General features: G+C 38.2%; 1 protein-coding gene across 4 annotated transcripts in view; it reads right to left on the bottom strand.

Moving 5' to 3' along the window:
* fbxw8 (F-box and WD repeat domain containing 8) overlaps positions 1–13,771 on the bottom strand; it is a 168,184-nt gene extending 154,413 nt beyond the window's left edge. The window contains exons 1-3 of one of the 4 annotated variants that reach the window (XM_072587320.1): positions 13,148–13,634; positions 7,901–8,005; positions 5,293–5,457 (exon numbers count right to left, since the gene is read on the bottom strand). In XM_072587320.1, coding sequence (XP_072443421.1) covers positions 5,293–5,457; positions 7,901–8,005; positions 13,148–13,528 — 651 coding nt within the window. In that variant the 5' untranslated portion in view covers positions 13,529–13,634. Of the gene's footprint in view, positions 1–5,292; positions 5,458–7,900; positions 8,006–12,973; positions 13,126–13,147 lie in introns of those variants that run through there. The other 3 variants (XM_072587322.1, XM_072587323.1, XM_072587321.1) reach the window with 3 other exon arrangements.
* Positions 13,772–15,681: the final 1,910 nt, after the last annotated feature.

Below are 15,681 nucleotides of genomic sequence, written 5' to 3' on the forward strand. Positions count from 1 at the left end.
CTCTGTGAGCAGAGAGCAGCCATACAAAAATATATAGATACTCCTCAGTCTTCAACATATGGATGAGGATGTGGCATACTAAAATCAACACCTGCAAAATGGCTCCAAGTCTTGTCTAACATTCCACGTCCTGCTGTGCAGGACTAAAACACTGCAGGATCTATTGACCATATTGCAGCCAACCCAGACCCATCAAACCATGCAGAAATTAAGAAAAAGAAAATACAACTGAAATCCCCTAAATTACTTCTGGAACTCTGCAAATGCTTTAACAGATATATATTTTGACAAAAATAAACAACTGTGCAAACGCTCGACTGACACCCAGCATTGACAAAAATTGGGCAAGTGATTAGATAGTGAGGCACCTAGGATTTGAACTCCCTCAAAGACTGTAGTCTACATTGAACAGGATCTTCACTCTCCATGCTTGGCCATTACATCTCTTGCACAAATGGAATTTCAAAGACAACCCATTGCACAACTTTGGTCACCCAGATCAGATGTTTCACCATATTGTAAATGAATATAGCCTATGAAAATTTGCTGCAGGATTTACTGATAACAACAAAATACTGACTTAATTGTCCAACTTGAACTTGAAGTTGCAAGATATATGCAAGAATCATTGTTGAAAAAATTTATTACATAAAAAGTCATGAAACACAAAGAAAATTTTTCAACACCTGAAACAAACTAAACAGCTCCATACAAACACATATTTTCATAAACCTAACAATGGATGTTCAAATCTATCTGCTGTTATGATACATGCTAATGCTTCACAGAAAACAAAGGTGAACAGTGAGAGTGAGAGATTGTGTACATGAACATAACTTTTAAAATTTTGTTAAGGTCATTGTAGCTGGGAGAGTGGGTGACAGCTAAATCACAAGCAAGAACTGAAGATAACAAAAACCAAATCAGTAACATTAAAGTCACAGCATAGGAAAATTATCTATTGTAAAGAATTTGTTATTAGAGTTCTCTTTTCAAAACATAAAATACTATATTTAATATTTCTTGAATCATTATGACCATTTTAATGCTCACCTCAAAATGAAATATATTTCAAAGACAGATGAATCGCCTCTGGGTAGATAGCCTGCCTGACAAATACCAGATGCAAAGTTCATCCAGGTGCTGGAAATAATTATTACTGATCCACAGGGCATTCACTGACTTACTTCCACTTATAGTTTGTAATCAGTCCGTCAAAGGGAAGAATGTCATTTTGTTTTTTTTTTCCCCGACAGGTGTAAATTTCACAATCTGCAAAATCAGTGATGCAGTTGCTCATGTGTTTTTGGAAACTATTCACTATTGACGATTTTTAATTTTTCAAGATATTGATGTAACAGATGAAATATCTCTAAGTTTCTTCTGTGATTACTTTTCTTGACAGGCAGCTAAGAAGTTCAGATTAGTGAAAAGCTTTGTAAGCAGCTAAATGTACATTTTGTATCATGGACAGGTCCAGAATAAAAAGATAATACTACAGAAAAATTGCCAACATTGAGGCATTTTATTATTTTTAAACAAAGGCAGTGTTAACGAAATAAAATTCTAGAATCAAGCAAAATTTGCAGCATTTGCTCTTAATTTGGTTTCATAATACACCTGATGCGCAGTTTGTTGCTCTGATCTGCCAGCATATTACGTGTTCCTTAATTGGAAAAGGAAGAGCTTATGGTAGTAAATTAATGTGTACCTCAGGGAAGATGGGCTTGATAAGATGTTATATTTCAAGTCATGAGAGAGCACTGCCTTGCCTGTGGAAATCATCTTTGACCATTAGAACCAAGAAGTTATATTTGTATTGCATCCAAATTGTACTGAAGTTGTGGTATCCTGTAACACTTAGTCTGAAATGTTCTATCATTTAAGACTGAAGTTTTGAAATGATTATTACACATAATCTAGTGCTTAGAGTACAGAATATAACAGATTGACAGAAAAAAAGACAATAACTTGATAAACAGAAAATAGTTACATGTATACAGTGCATTTTATATCTTCTGTTCTCCAAAGTGCTGCTTGGCCAATTAATTATTTACAATTTTGTTATATATGCACATAAAAGCAAATGTGGTTACTAATTTGCACACAGTAATGTCAAGGCAAAATGAGATGTGTTGGGAATGACAGCAAAAACCCATGCAGTCAAATTTCTGACAAACCCATTCACAACTGTATTCTAAAAATTACAGTGAAACTGTTTTGTCGAATGACAGTTGCAATGAACATTCAATAGCTTCTCTGTTAAAACAGAAAATCATATTTTATTCCAAATTAAAAATGTAATAGTGTATATCTATAGCTGTTTTGCCAACAGAAGAAGTCAAACAGCTCACATGTTCCTCTCTCATTCACTTATTACAAAAATATTCAAGGTTTCACAGTAGGAGCTCAATTTTAAAACTACACATGGTTTGTTCAAGTTGCTGATCTATATCCTAGACATTTTAATGATCAAATTTATAAAGTGGTGCAATGAGCAAACTGCAACTTTATATATACCGTATATTCCTGAAACTGAAGTATATAGAAATGTTGAAGATAGGAGTAGGCCATTCAATCCCTTCAACAAGCTCTACTATTCATTATGATTATGATTGGCCATCCAGTGCAATACTCTAATCCACCCATCCCCCAATAACCTCTGCAAAGAGGTGAATTATAGAATGATGGTTTATTCAGTGTTAAAGTATGCATAAGAGGATTTTTTGAGAAAGAATATTCTTTTCCTTACTGTTATAAAAAATACAATAATCAGGCCTTAAACTAAATATTTTTGGAATACATCATAATCAAATATTCCTTTTACTAATAATATTTAAGCAATTTACATCTCAAAATGTATGTTATGAAAGTTGATCATTGTATATATATTTTCAAGAATGCATGCAGAAAATTAACAGCCCCTTGTAAAAAGGACTGTGAAATTTAGGGACATTGGAGTGACCATGAAATAAATAAATAAATAAATAGTAATTCAAACCAATGTCATTATATTCTACTATAAACAGGTTCACTAAACATCCCAGCAATTTTTCCTTAGCTTGTATTATAAGCATCACTGCATGCAAATACATATTACATGCATAGACAAACTGAAAATGCCTTGGGGGGAGCTATTTGTGGTAAATACATGCTATTTTGTGGAGGTGTTCAGTTCACTCTGTGGTAAATGCTGTTTTTGTTTTGTTGCACGAATCAACAGCCATCATGAAAGCTCCTCACATGTACTGGTGTCAGTGAGGTCACCCTTCTAACATTATTTCCAACTGGCTAGGCAGATCATTAAATTTAAAAGGAGCAGGACAAATGTATTGGCTCCAAAATAAAACAATTACAATTACAGATTGTTAGGACAGACAAACTATATTTAATTACTTCAAGTATTGAAATTTTTTTTTAAAATGCAGATCTATTAACATGCAGGAGTACCAAACTGAGGCAGAAATGTTCATCCAGCAACAGTCGGGGTAGGGCACAAGGGAAGGAAAATTTGTGGAACAGTCATCTCAGGATGTATGATAAATACTCTAGACATCCAAAAACAAGTAATATTTATGGAAACAGATCTGTAATTTGCCTCTAAAGTAGCAAACCATACAAAATAAGCACAAGAAATTTACATTTACCCATAAATACAAGAAAGATTCGCACAACTAAAATTTGACTAGAAAGCTTTGTTACTCAACATAACATATTTACTAATGTAACAAAGTTTCAAAAAAGGGAAAATGCACCTCTTTTAATCACAGAGCAACAGATAAATGCACTGCCTGAACTTAATCAAACCTTAGGCACCTACTACCATTCAGTTCATTTTCCAGTTTATGTGAAGTTCATAAATTATCTTGGATTGGACAAATAACCATGTGGAGCCACAAAGAGAAAGATTCAGACATAATTTCTACTCTGGATGAGATGGAATACTTTCCATGTCCCTGGATGAGTGCAGTTCCAACAACACTCAAGAAGCTTACCATAATTTCATAAGACTAAAAGATGTAGGAGCAAAAGTAGGTAATTCTGCAGATAAATCAGAACACCAAAAACAGCAATTTCCCCTCCAAACAGTACAGTATTCTAACTTGGATGTATATTGCCGTTCCTTCAGTGTCACTAGGTCAAAATACTGGAACTCCTTCCCTAACAGCATTGTTCGTCTACTTATAGTGGATGGATTGCACCAGTTCAAGAAGGTGCCTCACCACTACCATTTCAACAGCAACTGGGAATGGAAAATAAATGCTGCCACAGTCAGTGATGCTCACATAGCATAAATAAAAATATTTGAGCGAGGTTCTGAAGGATAGCTGTCATATGAAAGAATTAAATCCTAGTTACAGTTATTGCTTTCATGGTGGCTCAGTGGTTAGCACTGCTGCCTCACAGCACCAGGGTCCCAGGTTCAGTCCTAGCTTTGGGCGACTGTCTGTGTGGAGTTCGCACATTCTCTGCGTGGGTTTCCTCTGGGTGTTCCAGTTTCCTCCCTCAGTCCAAAGATATGCAAGTCAGGTGAACTGGCCATTCTAAATTGCCCATATGTTAGGTGCATTAGTCAAAAGGAAATGGATCTGGTTGGGCCGAAGGGCCTGTTTCCACACTGTAGGGAATCTAATACATCTAATAAATATTTACACAAATGTACTTTCACTAGAGATCCCTGAACAGTAACTGAAAACCAGAAACTTTGTGAATCTACACCATGAACACCAAAGGATTTCTGAGGCTATAGCACCCATATCATTTACTCCTGTTGAAGTATGTTAACTCAGCAGAGTTTGGGACCTCTCCAATTTTACTTTCAGATAAATGGTGGTGCTGAAAGGAAGAAGTGCTATTTTTAAAGAACAAAACATTATTGTGGATATACACTACGTGCTATTTGTAGCCAAAATGCAGAGGCATAAAATCTGGTGTGTCCTTTAGGATCAAAAATCAAATTGCCTTACTGAGGTCAATAAAGCCTCATGGTATTCAAAGTTTTTTTAACAACATATTCATGCATGGAACGAGGATGTCGCTGGCTAGACCAGCATTTATTGCCCACCTAATTGTCCAGAGGTCAATTAAGAGTCAATCACATTGTAAATGAGAAATGCTGGGGCTTCATTTTTGTTTAATGAAAACATGTTTTAGAAATTTGAAAGTACACAATTTGAAGCATGACAGTGTATTTCAAACTTTTATGTAGATATAACAATTTAAATGCTAATGCTTGTAGTTCAGCTACAGGAGAACACAACTAATAACACTTCAAACAATTATGAGATGTACCTTCCAGTTGGCTTGTAATGTTTGTTCCTTCTTCATGGAATCTCGCATAACTGCCTTCCAGCATATGAAGTCGCCAATGTCTGCCTTCACCTGGTAGCCTGCTTTCAAGCAATGCTTGTACCAAAGCACTTCATCTTCTGCAATAACTTTCCAGGCTTTACTCACCTAAGAAAGGAAAGGATCCCATATTGTTATAAAGATCAAATATTCCAGGCTACCAATGTCATTCATGACGAAGCTAACAAACTCCAACTTACAGTAACGGTACAGTTAGTTGCCAAATATGCAAGGACACAAATGTACTACTTTCCATGTCAGGGAATGCAAACAAAATCAAAAAGTTAATTGGCCTAAATTATTTATTCAATTTCTGAAGTCTTCTGAACAGAGGTCTGTAGTTACCTGCTCTGACTGCTTGTAATGCACTTTATGGAAAGGGCTGGTACACTTATTCTCTCCTAAGGCACCAAGATGAAGGATCTGTCAGTTTTCAAAAATACAAAATCAGAACTGAAATCTGGGGGCCAAAAATCACAAAGCTGCGCTAAAGCTTGAAGCCAAAAGAACTGCGGATGCTGCAAATCAGAGACAAAAATAGAAATTGCTGGAAAATCTCAGCAGGTTTGGCATCATCGGTGGAGAGAAATCAGAGTGAATGTTTGACTGAGGATGTGTCACTCGACCCAAAATGTTAACTCTGATTTCTCTCCACCGATGCTGCCAGATCTGCCGAGCTTTTCTACCAATTTCAATTTTTGTCTCTAAAACTTGAAGCACTACATACAGCTCTGTCAGCTGTTTTTCTGATATGTCTTTACACTGAGGGAGTTTTTAAAAATTCCATTGCCAGTAACAATATACTTTAAACAGTGACAGCATGGTATGGCCGATGTTAATTCCATGGGAGTTGCATTGATACAGAGATGTTCAAGCACTAATGAAGAGCTGGACTTTGAGGAATTATTAGGACTTGTGTGCCTTGCTGCTGCTGGTGGTAATGTTGTACAATGCAACAACCCCCTTGTCGTGACAAAAATAAAACAGACAAATAGTGAGCAGGCATTTCTGCAACAAAAGGGTAATTGTGAAGGGTGATTGTTATTTGGAAACTCTGCAGATTGTGTGATCTGAGATTCTGGCACCATGTACTACCCTTTGGCAATACCATTAATTACTGCTAAAGCATGCTTTTAGGTGTGGACATATACTCAGCAGGATGCTAGGCAGTTAATAAATGCCTCAATATTTGGAAGGCCTCCTTTGAATCATAGAATAGAATCATAGAATCCCAACAGTGTGGAAACAGACCACTTGACCCAACAAGTCCACACTGACCCTCTGAAGAGTATCCCATGCAGACCCATTCCTCGACATTTCCCCCTACTAATGCACCTAGCCTATACCCCTGACCACTTTGGGCAATTTAGCATGGCCAATCCACCTAACCTGCACATATTTGGATTGTGGGAGGAAACCAGAGCACCCAGTGGAAACCCACACAGACATGAGTAGAATGTGCAAACTTCACACAGTCGTTGAAGGCTAGAATCGAACCTAGGTCCTTGGCGCTGTGAGGTAGCAGTGCTAACGACTGAGCCACTGTGCCCACTAGCCTTCATTTCGATGAATATGCACGGTCAAGCAAACTTTTAAAAAATACTAAGTGGAATTTGCACATGTCTGCAAATGGCATATTTGAAGATGTCTTTTACTCTATACATTGTTTGCAATGGGAATTGCACGAAGTAGCAATTCCACCCACAGAACAACTTGTTTTTTTGATAACATATGCATAGATTTTACAGAAAAGAATTACTAGGATGTTGCCAGAGTTGGAGGGTTTGAGCTATAGGGAGAGGCTGAATAGGCTGGGACAGTTTTTCCTAGAGTGTCGAATGCTGAGGGTTGACCTTATAAAAGATTTATAAAATCATGAGAGGCATGGATAGGGTAAACAGACAAGGTATTTTTCCTGGGTAAGGGGAGTCCAGAACTAGAGTGCATAAGTTTAGCGTGAGAGGGGAAAGATTTAAGAGGGACCCCAAAAGCAACCTTTTTCACACAGAGGGTGATGTGTGTATGGAATGAACTGCCAGAGGAAGTGGTGGAGGCTGATATAATCATAACATTTAAAAGGCATCTGGAAGGGTATATGAATAGGAAGAGTTTAGAAGGATATGGGCCAAGTGCTAGCAAATGGGACTAGATTGGGTTGGGATAACTGGTCAGCATAGGGTCTGTTTCTGCGCTGTACATCTCCATGACTCTATAACAGCATAAGGCACTTGAGCTTTATATCAAAATGTGTTGCATTCCAAACTTTCATGTTAGAAGCAAATTAAATGGAACTGAATAATTACAAATCCTTGAGCTGATCTCAGTTGTCAAATCATTTATTCACTGACTCCCATTTGTTCACAAACTCCCTTCCTGTCCGCTATTGTTCGAGCCACTTCACAAAAACCTTTCCCATTGAATGATATTCTGTAATTTTTGATCCAAATTGTAAAAGTTTAATATAATAGAAAAGTGTACATTGATAAATTATAATCAAGCTTGCATGAAAAATTTAATAGCTTTATAGACTTAATCAAACTTTTACATTTACCTGAGCACATCTTGCAAGTTCAGTTTTGCCAAGATACGCAAATATTTTCAGTGCTAGCTCATAAGGAAGGTCAATATCAAAAAATGGGATTTCATTTATTTCATTCTGCAATAGAACAACAAATACAGTATGTATTATACACTCCAAAAGCAACAGATTACATGTATTTTAAAAAAAGACATAATTACCCATGTCTGAATAATTATACTGGAGATAATCAGAGCACTTTCCCCTCCTGTGCCCTTTTTACCCAAATCTCTCAACTGAATGTATAACTGAAATTCCAGTGTGGAAACTTGTTACTATGATCCTACTTGCAATCTTCTGGGAAATAGAAGGCCCAGAGAACTGGTAATTCAATATCGAAAACACAAAGCCATAAGAGTTTTAGCCTATCCCTTTTACCCATCTTAGAGAACTGTCTTATGTTGAAAAATAATACAATCTTAAGCCATGACTAGAGTTTTGTCCTTATTTCTGGGTATCAAATTTCAGCAAGAATGTTAAGACCTTGATGAAGGTGCAGAGAAAACTTATTAAAAAGTATATATGACATAAGAAATGTTGGTTTATGTTGAGAGACTAAAGAAGCTGCAGCTGATTACTTAGAAATCAATCTTCATTATTCAATATGGTGGTATTTGACAGAGAAATTGGTAGAAGACAGGTAATCACAGCACACAACGCAAAAGGTAATTCTTGAAAGAACTGAAGAAGTGATGGATAGAAATTTAAGTAGTGATTTGTCATTTAGAATACACTGCCAGTAAAGGGGCTGATGTAGATACAGTTGGCTGACGGATGTCAGTGTATCTGCAGGTTAGTGACAGTGGATATAAGGTGTCAGCGCACAATAGATGATTGTGGTGCCCCATGACAACAGATCTCCTGGTCGAAGTAGCTACAAGCAGCAGTAGTTAGAAAGGGTGGTGGAAGCACATTCAATGGTAACTGGCAAATGAACTGGATACATACTTGAAAAGAAGAAAAGTTGCAGGATTATGGAGGAGAGTGGGACAACTCTGCCAAAATACTCAGTCAATGGAACTTATTGTAATGCGAGATTATTTGACTGCACTGAGTTATTTTTAACTACAAGATACATAAATCAATTACATTAAGTAATTTGCTTTAAACCATGATTTGTAGCAGCTCCTTTATCCAAGTACTGAATACTACATTATTCATTGGAATGGAGGTGGAAAATAGCTTAAGGCCCAAAGAGAGTGCTTCAGATCTTTGGGAGTGAAAGTAATTCTTATTTTTACTTAACTGTTCATGTCCATATTTAATCCCCCATCTGAATTTTAAACAACTCAATTTAAATAGTTTAAACTAAGTGATTACGTTTTCATTTCATTTCTTCTAATTCAATGAAAGAAACTTAAGATGTCACAACCTGAAGTTTAACTGATCACAGGTGAAATATGGTGCAAGAGGTTGAAAGGGAATCCTACGAGATAAAAAATAAAGGATGTTACCAGGAAAATTAGTGTAGTCTATTTCCAAGGTTTCATTATACATTTCCAATCCGACAGTTTCCCTTTGAAGTTATTTGTTATTGTGTAGGAAAATACAATAATCAGTTTGCGCACTGCAAAATTCAACAACCTGCAAATGAGATGAATAACCTGTTAATCTGTTTTTGATGTTACTAGGTTGGGGAAGAATCAGCATAACACTGGAGTGAAGGCTTAGATGCATCAAGGTGTGAATCATTTGGATTGAGGTAAATCTGGAAAATGAAGTAGAATTTCAACGGAATTACTGAATAAAGAGAGGACCAGTTATCACCTAATACACCTTCTACCATTCTGACTGTCAAGTAGTCCAATGATAATGGAGTTGTTGACAAATCATAGCAAATCAGTCCTTGGCAATAGATCTGATGTGAGGACATTTGTAACAGTGCGAAACTTTGGAAACCATATGTCTGAAGTCATGAGTTTCCCAGGAGTATGCAACACATATTTTAAAATTGTTCACACTATATACCAAAATGTTACTTTCTGAAATAAATCTAATCAGAATTTGATTGACTCAATATTAGTTTTTTTCTGATATCTACCATAGATTGTAACGTAGAAAATAGCAAATTTGAGACAGAAAATCAATGCAGCAGGTGTTAAGATGTAGTAAGGAATGAGTGAATTTTCAGTAGTTTTGATACACAGAAGGCTTCAGATCGACTAACTGTTCACTGCCAACCAGCCATTCATTATGCTAAAATTACACGTTGTACAGTACCATATGAAATCTAGTTATACTAAATTTATGGGATTGAGAATATATTTCACTAGTCCAAAACTTTTAAGACTGGAACTTCTTGAGCACAAGGCACTACCCTCTTTTAAAACAAAACGTGTACTCAAATCGACACAAACTCTCCACAAGTAAAACAGAAGTGCACATAGATACCTCATACAAGTTGATTAAAGTAATGCTGTTGGTGTGTACAGAGTATTTGTTTGCAATGCAAATTCTGTGATACCTGCCTGTACATGGAAACAGTTACAATAATGAAAAGCTAACAAAATTTACATTGTAAAACAAAGTAGCTCTTCTTCACAAAGGTGCCTTTTCATAAAATATTTGTAGTTCTGCACCTTTACAATTGGAGGGCTTTAGTTCAACTGATATCAGAGACACTGCATTGAATTATACTGATGGCTGTATGCAATTCTCTAAACAGGCAAAACAAGTATTGGCAAACACAGTTGTAGAATCTTGCAAACCAACAGCCAAATGCTGGTTACATTTTAAATGAAGAAGAAGAAGGTCTTTTTAGGACATGTACAGCGGCACGGTGGCACAGTGATTAGCGACATGGGGCGGCACGGTGGCACAGTGGTTAGCACTGCTGCCTCACAGCACCAGAGACCCGGGTTCAATTCCCGCCTCAGGCGACTGACTGTGTGGAGTTTGCACATTCTCCCCGTGTCTGCGTGGGTTTCCTCCGGGTGCTCCGGTTTCCTCCCACAGTCCAAAGATGTGCAGGTCAGGTGAATTGGCTATCCTAAATTGCCCGTAGTGTAGGTAAGGGGTAGATGTAGGGGTATGGGTGGGTTGCGCTTCGGTGGGGTGGTGTGGACTTGTTGGGCCGAAGGGCCTGTTTCCACACTGTAAGTAATCTAATCTAATCTAAAGCTCTTTAAACTTGGGAATAATTTTAAATGTTTAGTCGTTGCGGTTATTTGGAGAACCAAACATCTCATCTGTTCCCTTTCAATATTTAAAATAAAAAATCCAACTTTAAGAATCTCCAAGATAACTGATTTTTTTAAACTTGGTTTACATACAAGATAGTCTCATGTTGTCAACACATACATTCCTAACCAAATACAGTTTGCACAAATATAAAATTTGCAACAAAATAATGTTATACAGAGCTTAATTTTCTTACATCAGTTATATTGTCCTAATGGAGTTGCAGCAGTATATTTTCATCAAGTTTAAAGCTGACAAAGCAAAAGCTATTCAAAATGAAACAAGAATCAACAGAAACTAGCTTTCTAATGATAGTACTGTGTATTTGACAATGTGATTCCTGCACTCACCAACATCCTTTTTCACCACTTCATCATTTGAAGGTGCTAATTCTGTGCCAGACCCATCCCAGTATCTCTTTCACTGAAAATGCAAGTACTAGCAAGGAACTAGAACATTTTATCCTCACGTTTCATCCATACAGGTACCCTGTTAGCAGATGACAAGGGGATCCCAGTTCTCCTCCACAACTCTGATCTAACTGTGATTCCCCTTGACATCTACCAACTCAATATAGACCAGTGGTTAGCCCCCAAAGCTGTCCTGGTCTGTACTACTCAGCTGCTTGCTGGGTCAACCAGCTAAGCTATTTGGGAAGCCAAATGACAGGACATTCTTTGATGTTCCTAAACCTTTTGCAATAGAATTCTATTTATTTTGATTTCCTTTTCCTAACTCCTAGATTATAGTCAGGAGATATATGACAATTTGATACATATGAAAATTCTAACTATTAAGGTCAAAACTCAAGCAGCTGTCCAACTATATAGATTAATGTTATCATTAAGATTGCATCAGATCTACTTAAGTTATAAATGCTTAAGGAGCATCCTTGATCATTAAATTACAGGGAAAGAGCTCCAAGTCGTATTAAAAGGAAAAAAATCTCTCAAAAAAAATATTTAAAGTTATGCATTTTTTCACACCAGAAATGAGTCCAAATTTTACAAACGATACTTGATTTTACTTGATGAATTGATGGCAAGGGACTGGAGAGTCAGAAGCTAAGAAAAAGAGAGAGCCTGGAGTAAGCTGGAATGAGAGATGCAGTTAAAAAGGTACAAAAGTTCAATTTGTACATTTGTTTACTAGCAAAATTTTGAGAAATGAACTAAAAAAATCCCTTTCCTTATCTAATAAACATTATTAGTTTTAAGATTTAGAGAAAATATATGAATTTCAATATTAAAATTCAAAGACAATAGAGGAGGTCATGATTGAAAGTTTAATTCTCTTCCACACGCATCCTGTTATCTTATTTTGCCAGAACAAATGATTGCAATTCTGAAACAACATTTAAACTATTCACAGTGCCCGCTTTGAACTCCAGTGCCTTGGGTGATCTCACAAATAACAATCTTCAATTAGCTTTATGGCTTGCCAATGCCACAGTGCTTTCGCACATGTAATGAAGAGGCAGTAATTGTGCCCTTGGGATCCCTTGGTGGTTAGTGCCTAATGTCTTTCACTCCTCCACACAGCTCAGTTTCTAAACAAAGTTAATTTCCCTCTCGTAAATAACATTTATAGAGCACAACACAATTTTCATTAATTCGAAAATTGCAGCTTTTGAAATGGTTGCTTTTCGACTGTCAGCTGCGTCTGTGACCTTAACTAAACAGTGAACAAACAGTTTGACTCATAGTGCATTACCACCGCAAACAACCAGATTGCAGCGTTATCGACCCTCGAGAACCTCCCCAGGGAATTCCACATCTTCAGGTTTTACCAGTTCCGTTATCCGGCAATAGCACAAACCTCTAATTATATTTGTTTTTATAATAAGCTAAAGCGGAACAAAATTACCACATATGCAGAAACCCGGAACAAAATTCTTGTTTGGATCTCGACTGGAGATTGTGGTAGTGGTGTCACTGTGCGCCCAGAAAACGCCACCGGCCAGGAAATCCACATTAAAGTCTTTAAATGAAGGGCTGGCTATCGCGGTGAGGCGGACAGGTAGAAGTTACAGTAATTTACCAAGTCATTGATGAGCTGATCGAGCAGGTTCTCCTTGTGGCCGGGGGCCTGAGCGGATTGGCCCTGGGGCCCTCCCCGAGCCTCGGACCCGGTCTCAGTCCCTCCGCCGCATCGCCCATCTTCCAGGCGCTCCCTGAGCGGGCTGCTCCGGCCCTCCAGCAGGCTTTCGGCCAGGTAGAAATAATCATCGGCTGCTCGCTGCCGACCGCTCGGCCCCTCCACCACCCCCTCCCCGTCTCCATGGTCACCGGGCCCCGGCTCGCGCTGCTGGCGCCGCTTTTTGCTGCTCCTTTCGCCGCAGGTCGCCCGCCCGCGCCGGTTCCGCTCCCAAATCTCTTCTCTCCACTGCAGCCGGAATTTCTCCAGCTCCTTATCGCCCATCCTCCATACCCAGAAACGACTAAACAGCAGCAGCGGGGAGAGAGGGAACCCGCTTCACCAGCTCTCGCCGCCCGGAGACATTCTCTGGATGCACTGTTCCCTCCCTTCAAACGGCGCCGTGTGGAGTTGTACATCCTCAACATCCAGTTCCGATCCACAAATCTTCCCCTCGGACTTTAAACTCGCTTTGATCCTGGTGGGTGGCACAACACAGTCGCTGTCATTTGGAAATGTCATTGCATCCACTTTAAGAGATGAATGGTTTCTTCCTATATCTGTATTTTATGTAGGCTACTTGCTGCTTTCATCTACTTCTGGATACAGTTTTTATGTTTGTAAAAGTGGATGCGAGACGTAATGTCGTTCCGAAATTGCTCGAAAAGCTCAGCAGGTCTGGCAGCAACTGTGCAGAGAAATCAGAATGACCCTTCCTCGCCACAGCTGCTGCCAGACCTGGTGAGCTTCTCCTGTAATTTCTGGGGATTTTTGCATCTCGTTTCCAACATCCGCAATTCTTTCGATTTTTATAATGTTGTTCAGCTTTACAGCGCTTCCTTTTAATTGCTTCTTGTTTTTGCTCCAAAGTCGAATCATTAAACTTTCAGCGAATGCATTTGATACTGATAATGTGAAAAATATTTTTTTTGTTTTTGTTTCCATGATATACTCGTTTGAAAACTTGCAGTTGTTTTTTTTTTGTCATTGATAATTATATCTCGTCTTTTTTTTCAATAAAGTGCTTTAGACACTTTAGCATTATAAAGCAAATACAATTACTTCTCAACGTCAGGCAATCACATTTCATTGTCCTGTGAGAGGATTTAATTTGTATAAAGCTGTTTGAAAATCGCATAAAACAAAACAAAGAACTGCAGATGCTGGAGATATGAAACAACAAAAAGAAGGAAGTGCTGGAGAAACTCAGCAGGTCTGGAGAAACTGCAACATGGGTTGCAAAAGCAAAATGGCTAAGAGGCCAATCCATGGATTATGAAGGGAATTTGAGTTAGTATCCAATCCAAGGAAGAAACATACAGATTGGAGAAGAAAAATAATAGGTCTGAGGATTGGGATCAGTTTAGAATTCTTCAAAGGAGGATGAATGGGAATACAGTACGAAAGTAAGATTGCAGGGAACATAAATACGGAAACTAAGAGTTCCTATATGTATGTGAAGAGAAAGAGATTAGTGAAGACAAATATAGGTCATTCAGATACTACTGAAACACCAGAGAAAAGGAAAGGACTCCAATTTATCTATGCTGGATCTGCTCTTCAATAGCTCCAGCAACCTTTTTTCATCACTACAGCTGCATAAGGAAGAACTGATTATTTGGATTCAAAAGTTAAATGAAGAAAATAAATTTGAAAAAAAGAAGGATTAGGTCGGTCATGTGAGAGGTATCAGATAGGCCCAGGACCCTGAACAATTCCTACCCTGCCACCTCTGGCATCTTCCTGTCTGCAAACAAAAGAAAACCATAAGAGGGGGAAGATGGGGAAAAATGAGGACAGAGTTCATGAAGTTGCAGATGTCAATATTGAGTCTAGAATTTATAAGGTGCCTAAAAAGAGAATAAATTGGTGCCCCGCTAGCTTATGCTGGGCTTCACTGGAAAACTGCAGCAGGAACTACACAGAAATGTGAGCATGAGAGAAAGATGGTATATTCATGATGGTACAGGCCCTTCAGCCAACAATGTTGTGCTGAGCATTTATCTTAATCTAAGATCGACCTAATCTACACACCCCTCAATTTACTACTATCCATCTGCTTGTCCAGCAGTCGCTTAAATGTCCCTAATGTCTCTACCTCTACTGCCACCGCTGGCAGTGCATTCCATGCACCCACCACTCTCTGTGTAAAGAACTTACCTCTGACATCTCTCCGAAACCTTCCTCTAATCACCCTAAAATTATGACCCCTCGAGACAGCCATTTCTGCCCTGGGGAAAAGTCTCTACTCCATCTTTACCTCTCATTACCTTGCACACCTCTATCAAGTCATCTCTCTTTCTTCTTCTCTCCAGTGTGAAAAGCCCTAGCTCACTTAACCTCTCTTCATAAGACAAACAAATGTCAACCTCAATGTCACCTCAATGTTGCACTTTAGCATAAGCTGTGTCCAAATAACTTTCATAGAAAAATGGTTA

This window comes from Chiloscyllium punctatum, chromosome 17 (assembly GCF_047496795.1).
Source record: "Chiloscyllium punctatum isolate Juve2018m chromosome 17, sChiPun1.3, whole genome shotgun sequence".
Lineage (NCBI taxonomy): Eukaryota > Metazoa > Chordata > Chondrichthyes > Orectolobiformes > Hemiscylliidae > Chiloscyllium > Chiloscyllium punctatum.